The sequence below is a fragment of the Clarias gariepinus genome, chromosome 22, assembly GCF_024256425.1.
Source record: "Clarias gariepinus isolate MV-2021 ecotype Netherlands chromosome 22, CGAR_prim_01v2, whole genome shotgun sequence".
In the NCBI taxonomy this organism is placed as follows: Eukaryota; Metazoa; Chordata; class Actinopteri; order Siluriformes; family Clariidae; genus Clarias; species Clarias gariepinus.
In genome coordinates, this window is record NC_071121.1 from 3,474,037 (window position 1) to 3,483,341 (window position 9,305).

The following is a 9,305-nucleotide window of genomic DNA, read 5'->3' on the forward strand; positions in this document are numbered from 1 at the left end:
ACGGCCTAGCACAATACAGGCAAACAACGATATATTAGAGCAAGTGCACTGGCTGCACAGTTGTCTGAGATGTTGTTGGTAAAAATGAATGAATACTATTTAACAAATCAGCATCCAGAATTTAACAATACAACAATTCAACCATTGAACATATTTTAAAATATTTAAATGAGTGAATATATTTTACTGTAAGCAAATTAATATGACTAGCAACATTCCCTGTTTGTTCCAACTCCTTGTTACCTGGACTTTGTTCTAGCTTCCACTGGCTCTTCATCTGCGGATCATCTTTGTCAAGAGTGAATGTAAAAGGTCCACTATATGGAAAAATATCTGCATCCTCTGCTCTGAGTTTGACTCTGTCAGCTTTGTTTCCACACATTACTGAAGTGTTGGAGATTAGATAAGGTTTGTTATCATTCTTATCTCCAATATGGACCACCAGAGTGCCTGTACCTGTGGCAGGAGGTTCCCCTGTGTCACAGGAAACATTGAGAGAAACATTGAGAGATTGACCAGTGTACATAATTAAATTGAAATTGAGGTTTATTTTTACCCAACGTTTTAAAGAAGGCCGTATGCACGTAAATGACAATCCCAGTCGAGGTGGCTTGGAGTAGATGTTTCCATGAACATTCAGTAAGTGGAATGCTCTCAGGAAAAAAACGGCCTGGTTGGATCACCAAAGGCGTTCTGTTTTTTATAAAACAACCTCGTTCTGCCCAATGAACCACTTGCACATTATAGGAACTTGACTGCGGGTTATTGCCAGAACTCCCATACAGTAATGACCTCACTATAAGCCATTTTCAAATGTTTGGGCCATTTGCTTCCTGCGAGACCGGCATATTAAAAATGAAGCATGAAGTCCGATCATGACTCAGGTGTACTGAGAAAACTTTATACCTAGATGGTATCTAAGCACTAGTAAAACGCTGGGATAAGTGCATTAGTCTAGCAGGGGATTATATAGAGAAATAAAGGGAGTTTTTTTGTCGTTCATCAAAATTCCTCAAAGTAAAATAGCATGTTAAATACATGTGACTGAACAAAATTGTGTTGCAATAATAATATAAAAAAATTTCTGCATTGCAATTCGATATGAATTAAAAAAATACTTACAGCAGTTTTTGGCACTGCAATTTATGTGGTTGTATATTTTAAAAAATGTCATTAAACAATTAAAATTCAATGCAGAAATATTGACTAAATTGCTGTTGTAAAATATTTACAAGTGTTAAAAATACCATACTGTACTGTAAGTAACCTCACAAACTCAGTTTGACAAAACTCAGGTATCAACATGCTTTTTTGCTTTGAGGAATTTTGACACTATTATACTTCTATTTTGAACGTTCCTTGTGTGTAAGCAAAAGTGTAAGGAGATGTAAAGACATTGATCATCTCCCATGAACCTATGAACATAAATAGTAAATGAGTGAGTGAGGAAATTTTTACCCGACAAACTGTACTGTATGTCTCAGTGTAAAAACACACACTCATATCTGCAAAACTGCATTAAATCATGAAAACCTTTCATTAATGATAAATAACCTCTTACAGAAAACTTACCATATCAATGATTAATGTACTAAATATTTGTAAATAAATAAATAAATTACTAAATAAATGTTTTATAAGTGTTAGTCATATACTGTATTTAAATTAAAAAAAAAATTTGTTACATTAAAACTGCAAAAAAAAGGAAGAAAGTATGACATCTTACCATCATCTATTGCTCGCATCGTGACAGTGTATGTGCTGTTTCGGACATGTGGAGACTCACGGTCTATCTTTTTTGCAAGGGTAATCTTCCCATTTTTGGGGTTTATGGACATCCATTTAGCTGGATCTTCTACTAGCTCGTACCTTTAAACATATGCATGATTATATATGATTATACATGATTATACAAGTTTTATCACAATGACTACCTGGACAGTACCATCTCAGGATACCACCAACCCACAGTAAAACCTGCAATGTTTTAAACATACCGGAGTTTAGTTACGTCTGAATCCTCATCTGTGACTGTAGGTGTATACAACACATCTCCCGGCTCTTCTTCTTCAACCCTGTAAACCTTTTGAATTTTATTCTGAAACACGGGTGGGTCATTCACATCGATGACCTTGACGGTGACTTTAGTTGTGCCGCTTCTTTTTAACGTCTCTGGAATAGGTGTCACTGGCTTTCCGTCAACACATAAAAAGAAGGGCTCTTCGTTATCCACTGCTATTTCCAGCTCATGTTGAGTAGTTTTCTCATGATCCTTTTCCTGTGGAACAAGAACATCCATATCCACATATAAACAATATTATTAATATATTAATAATACTAAAAAAGTTCTTATATGGTAGCCTATGGTAGCCAGTGGGTGTTAATAGGTAGGCTTTAGAAATCAATTAGAGCTCTCAGCATATTATTATGACCTTTTTTTTGGTCATGGAAAAAAACTAAAAACAACAATAAAATCAAATGATCATGTGTAACTGTAATATTTTATTTGCCTTTTTTAATTTTTATTTTGTAAAGTTGGTTAAAATGAAAAAAATAAAATAAAAATTCAGTTGTTCATCATGTTGCCCAGATTGTGCTAAAAAAGAACATGTCACTCTATACTGCACAATTCTAAGTAAAAGAAACCCCCAGCAAAACAAAAAAAAATGGCTAAAATGCTCTGGGCTTTAAGATATGTCTATGTATTGTTTATGTATAAATGTGCTGAATCATACACAATCGAAAAGTGCATATCTAACCTTTATAAAAACACAGATCTAATTATATTTCTCAAACAAGCTCACCTACAAAACTTTATTCCTTTGTGAATTTCTTAACTTTACCTTGATGACAGTCAGCACTCCTTCATTGGTAACTGGATCCGTCTCTATCTTGTAGTTGCCCTCCTCGTTACCCTTCAGGATAGTGAACACTGCTCTGGATGCTGGAGTGTTGGGAGTGTCCTGGTCTTTCACAGGAATCCTTAAAATCTCCTTATTGGATTCCATCTCCATAACGGAAGTATTGAACTGGTTTAGTGGACATAAAACAAGTTAAATAGTTAACACCATAATATTTAAAGGTATGAGCCTTGTAAATCAGACGGAAATGCAATTTGCAGGATCATGTCGTTCAGTAGAGGTGTCTCAGCGACAAGAAGTTATACAGTACAACTTTGGATGTTATACAGTGTAATCGATGGGAGTTGGCTGTTTTTAAAATAGGTAGTAAATAGTAATGGGAGAGGGAGTAGTGTGCATGAAAGTTCTGTAAATATTTACACAATATTGGTTATCAAATTAAATTTCATATGGAATCATGAACTGAATAACAGAATTTAAAAAATAAAATGAAAATCAAAAACAAAATTGTGGTGTAAGGGGTAATTTTTTTTTTTAATTATTTAATTATTTATTTATTTATTTATTTATTTATTTATGGCATTGCTGGATTACTTTTTCCTGACTGCTCACTTTCACCCTGGGATAAAATTTTTCTATCCTGAATGATGTGGTCTCTTCCAGGATGACCCTGCACCCATTCACAGGGCACAAGAATGGTTTAATAAGGATGTACGTATAGGACTTTGGAGTGACATGTGAAACCACACTTTTACCACCATCAAAACATGCAACTACGAGTACATCTTTTGAAAAATAATTTTTACCACTTTTGACCAGTTTCAGGGACTTGTTTTACTTGTATTATTTAATAATAATGTATTTATATCACATGAATATACAGTAATCTGGTCCTGAGGAAGGAAAACTGTATTTGGTATATGGGGATAGAAATACATACTCACATTTGTAGCAGCAAACATGGGTGCATGAGTGTTGGAGTCGGTGATGGCGATATTTACAGTGGTGGTAGTTGAGAGCGATGGTTTTCCATGATCCCATGCTTTGACAAGCAGTTTATATGTCTTTATTTTCTAAAGCACATAAGAACAAATCATGTGTGTCTATATGTGACCATCCAACTTTAATATGAAAATTTATCTGTACAGCTTAAAATGAATGACCTCATACTGTCCACTGCATTTTTCTATTGCTACATGCACATTCACATTGCACATGCAAAAAAAAAAAAAAAAAAAATAATAATAATAATAATAATAATAATATATATCTCCATATTTCTCACTGTCTCTCTTTCACTCCTCCTCTTTTACTCATTATCCCTCCTTTTTATTTCCCTCCTTTCCTTTATTCCACATTTACTCACTAACACTTTTTTTTTTTTACAGTCCTGACCTTGCTCCAAGCCATTTCCACATGTTTGGGCCATTAAAGGCATTCCTAGGAGGCCAGTGTTTCAGCAGTCATGATGATGTGCAGCAGGCAGTCAGATTATTGATAAAGCATACCGAGAAAACTTTCTACTTTGGTTCTATTCCAGCAATAGTGAAATGCTTGGACTGCAGTTATGTGCAGCTTTATCACACCACACCATCATTGATTTTTTTTTTTTTATGTGTTTTTCCTTCTTACAAAAAGTTCAATGATTTGGACCCAATATTGCAAAATTAATTCATACCGTAAGTACTTTTTCAATGTATTATTTTTAAGCAATTTAACACTGTAAAACAAATTATGATAATAAACTAAGTCTAAAAATTATGTACTGTATAAATATTAAGAATGTGATAACCTTTTAGTGTGTGTGTGTGTGCATATTTGCACTTACATCATAATTAAAGCAACCGGTGAAGATAAGGTTTGCGATCATGCTGTCTATTCCATCCGTGATGGAGTCCAGAGAGATTTTTGGCAGTGCTGGTTCCTGGGACTCTATTTGCATAGAGATGTGCGAATTGTCATTGTTTAGCTCATCAATGTCTTTTGCTTGGAGTGAGAAAGTAAGCCGACCTAATGCAACAAAATGGGAAGTTACAATATTTGTAAACTAGAAACAAGTGGAATAAATTGTAGTTCTCAAGTTCTCCAGGTTTTTTTTTAAAGGTTCTTCAAATGGTTTCTAAGTGAAGTAACTTATTAATACTTTCTTATTATTTGTAATTCTCACCTTCTTTTGTGTTTTCTGGAATTTGTACAGATAAAACCTCAGGAATGAATCGGGGTGGATTATCATTCTTATCTTTTATGGCCACATTGAAAGCCAGAGTTTTGTCAAGGATTAAACCAGTGTTTTTGTCCATCACATCAAACATCACCTAAATATAAACAATGTAATTAGACATTTATTGATATTTCATTTCACGGTTATTTTCCTGAAATAAACATTAGGAGAATTAAACTATATATATATATTTTAAAATACATTATTTATAAGAATTCTGAAAAAAGAACTTCATAATCTATTACTTACATTTAAAATGGAGTACTTTTCTCTGTCTATGGCCCTGTGTACAAAGATTTCCCCAGTATTTTCATTAATGGTAAACAAATCCTTCGGGTCTTCTGTCACACCCTGACCGCTGATTCTGAATTTAATGGAGTAATTCAGATGCTTATCGTTGTGCAACTAGAGCCAAAACAGTTAAAAAGGGAAGATTAGATGCAGTTATGATCATTTCACTACAGTATGGGATAAAGCTTAATCAAATTATAATCACACTATTGAAATCTTTGAGCATGTAAATAAACAATTTATGATTCACAATCATTAATTCATATTTTGCTTTCAAACAGCCAAACTTTGTAATGTGGTTTAAGAGGAATAGTTCCTAATTTTCAGTTCAGTCCCCAATGAATCATTAAACCATGTGAAAAAAAACTACCTCTAATCAAAGAACCAGTGAGAAACAGGTGCACGTGATGGCGAGATGATGAGGCCAGTTATTATTGGTTAAGATCTTTAACCAGTTTTAAAATGGTATCTTTAGTTCTCACTTTGCAGCCTGTCACAGAAAACCATGTGTTCTAATTTCTTACATTTAATCTACATAATTTTATTTCATTTGTTATGAAGAAATTGGGGTGTCCAAGACTTTAGCATAGTACTTTAAATTAATAAATTAGGCCATTTATGATGGCTGTAAAGTGATACCTCTGTAAGTTTCCTTGGATAAGGCCCAGGACTTTCCTCATCTAGTTCAATAGTATTCAGGACCCATCTCCTCTTTGATCGAATAAGCACTCGCTCCAAATCCTGGCTTGTCAGCTCGTAAGAACTCTCAGCCTCCAGCTGAAAACAAACAGCACATTGATTAAAGGGATGACAGTGTCCCCTCTTGTGGAAGTCCTGTAGACACTCAAAAAAAGGTAAAAACATGTTTTCTAAAAAGTGGTAGCACAGGATGATCATATTTAATAAGATAAAAAAATTATATTATATATATATATATATATATATATATATATATATATATATATATATTATAAATTATATATATATATAATTATATATAAAAAAATCGGACAGAAAATCGTACAAGAACTCTTAAGAAAATTAAAATGAAGTAAATCAGTATAACTAATAAACTAGGAGCCCAGTGTATAAAGGCGGTCGTTATAGAGCAGCTCCCTTGACAACATATACATAGTGTAAGTATATAAATTCTTTATTCATAGAGATAACAGGTTTACCCTCTTTTCTTTAAGGTAGTGATTTAAACTTGCAATTGGATGTGAGATGGATTAGCTCATACATTTCACAAAGATTTATCCTTCCTCATTAACCCGCTAGTCTTTAACACTTCATCATGATGACAGCGGTAATAAAATAAAATGTAATAAAACATAAAATGAAAAAGTCCAGGTGTTCAAACATTTTTTTGGCATGCAATAGATATTGTATTTACAAACAGGTTTTAGTTTAGCCCCTGAGGCTTTTTGTCATGATGCACTTCCTGCTTCCTGAGAGGCATTAGCACTGTAATGCTAAATATAATACTTAAATTAGAAAACAAACTCTGGCATGAACCCTTAGGCCTATGTGCTCATGAAAAAGGAGACAAAACTCCTCCTTTAAAATTGAACTTGTTCAACAATGGCGCCAGACAGCATTATAAAAGTGAAGACTAAAGCATTGTTGAACATGTTGTCTTTGTGAGCAATTAAAACAATTAGGGAAAAATTGTGTTGCTTGGTTTTTATAATGACCAGAAAAATTCTTACATTTTTTTTGTATTATACTTAATGGCTTTTAATGGTACATTTTTGGACTTTAGTGTTGTGTGTATTATTATTATTATTATTATTATTATTATTATTATCATAAATATTAAATAATTGAATAAATTAGGCAGTGAATGAATGACTTATCTACAGTAATTACCTGCAATTGCAAAAACAGCATGTACAGAATAGCTAAGTTGTAAAGAACATTCTCACTTCTTTACTCACTGGCCAATTAGTTAGGTACAACGTTAAACTACTTGTTAATACACATTATCTAATAAGTCAATCACATGGCAAAAACTAAATGCATTTCGACGTGTAGACATGGTTAAGACGATCTGCTGAAGATCAAACCGAGCAATGGGGGAAAGAAAGGTGATTTTAGGTTACTATAGTTGCTGGTGCCAGATGAGCTGGTCTGGGTATTTTCAAAACTACTGGTATTTTCACACACAAACATCTCTGGAGTTTATAGAGAATGATGTGAAAAAGAGAAACTATCCAGTGAGAAGCAGTTCTCTGGGCAACGATGCCACGTTGATGCTAGAGGTTAAAGGGAATGGCCAGACTGGATCGAACTGATAGAAAGGGAACAGTAACTCAAAACACAAAAACATTTCATGACAATCGAGGAACACCGAAGAGTATCTCTAAACACAGAACACATTGAACCTTAACTGCATAAGGCTACAATTCACATGAGTTCACTGGACAGAATTGGACAATAGAAAATTTGAAAGATATTACCTGTTCTGATTATTCCTAATATCTGCTTTGACCTTCTGGTGGTAGGGTCAGAAATAGGCATTTACAACCAAAACGTTAATTCAGACTGGCTGTGGTGTAATGGTTTGGGACCCTTAGTAACAATTGAGCATTGTAATATGCAACAGCCCACCTGTTGTCCATCCCATGTCTATGCCATGTCACAACGTTAAAATCATCTCAAACTGGTTTCTTGAACATGACAATGAGTTCACTGTACTTAAATGGCCTGCAAGTCACTCATCAAACATCAATCAACTGCAAATGAACTTAAAAATATTGCTTAAAATGGCTCTGTATATAAAATAGCATTATTTGTCTTATTTTATGTGAAATATTTATTTTGACATTTAATGTAAACTACTAATGACATAAAAGAAAGTCATCTGTAAAAAATTGAGGGATTTAAGCTGGTACAATAATTTGTAATGAAACATTACAAAGCGAATATATAAGAACAAACACTCTCGGTGTAAATGGACATAAATGCTAAATGTGATTTCTTTTCAGTCAGGTTGGTCAGGTTGAATGTCAGGTTGGTATCTGTGGCAAGGAGAAACAGGTTTGTACACAAGTTTCAGCGGTCATAATGTCTGTAATGCTTTGGCACCACAGAGAGAATAAGATCTTTAAGTACAGTTATCTTCCTTTCACTTTTATAAGATAAATAAGGCTAGAACTACTTCTACTTTTTAAGTTTAATCTAGTATACATAAAGTATACGTTTTTAGCACAGGATACAGGTTAAGTGTGCTAAGTGCAGACCTTTATATAATTGTTTTGGAGCGAACTCGTTTAAAAAAAGAATACAGACAAAAGACTTAAGCCATAATCAGTGCGTTGAAAAGAAACTAGCATGTCGATGAAACTAGTTGTCGATGAAAACTATGCATGCCTTTTGCCCGTGTGTACAGTGTAAATCTGGTAAACTTAATATCAGTTAAATTCATCACAGTTTCTGGCTTATAGGAAACGAACTACACTATACAAATTTCTTCATAGAAATATGTATACTCACAGCCAGAAGAAAAAGCAAAATGATGGTTTTCCTCATTCTGAAGTTTGTACAAGAAGCTGTCCGAGTGTTGCACATACCATCTGTACACTTTTCCTCTCTTTTTCTTGTGCGTGCGTGTATTGTGAGGATGTCACTGGTGTGGGGGCGTGGCCATGCTCACGTGGTTGAGGGATGAAATTTTTTCTTGGTTGTCCATCCTGCAATCAAATTCATTCTCTTTCAAAACAGGATTGTCTGGTCTGTGCTTATGGTTTACGCTAAAATATATATCATCAAATAAGGTTAAACACATATTGTTGAATAATTGGGTGTTAAAGTAATTGAACGTATTGAACATCCTGTTCCAAATCCATTAATATAAATATTAAGTCCCCCCTGAGACAGATTCTATTACAGGTTTTAGAATACAGATTTTTGGAACATGGCTGTGGGTGGGA

The 9,305-nt window shown here is 33.9% G+C and overlaps 1 protein-coding gene across 1 annotated transcript in view; it reads right to left on the reverse strand.

Annotated features, from left to right (window-relative positions):
* The window catches only part of LOC128510441 (cadherin-like protein 26), a 29,334-nt gene extending 20,380 nt beyond the window's left edge, over positions 1 to 8,954 (reverse strand). Inside the window, exons 1-10 of the mRNA XM_053482718.1 lie at positions 8,869 to 8,954; positions 6,013 to 6,150; positions 5,332 to 5,487; positions 5,029 to 5,176; positions 4,690 to 4,871; positions 3,806 to 3,934; positions 2,844 to 3,029; positions 1,998 to 2,278; positions 1,727 to 1,869; positions 244 to 474 (exon numbers count right to left, since the gene is read on the reverse strand). Of these exons, the coding sequence (XP_053338693.1) occupies positions 244 to 474; positions 1,727 to 1,869; positions 1,998 to 2,278; positions 2,844 to 3,029; positions 3,806 to 3,934; positions 4,690 to 4,871; positions 5,029 to 5,176; positions 5,332 to 5,487; positions 6,013 to 6,150; positions 8,869 to 8,943 (1,669 nt within the window). The 5' untranslated portion in view covers positions 8,944 to 8,954. The remainder of the gene's footprint in view (positions 1 to 243; positions 475 to 1,726; positions 1,870 to 1,997; positions 2,279 to 2,843; positions 3,030 to 3,805; positions 3,935 to 4,689; positions 4,872 to 5,028; positions 5,177 to 5,331; positions 5,488 to 6,012; positions 6,151 to 8,868) is intronic.
* Positions 8,955 to 9,305: the final 351 nt, after the last annotated feature.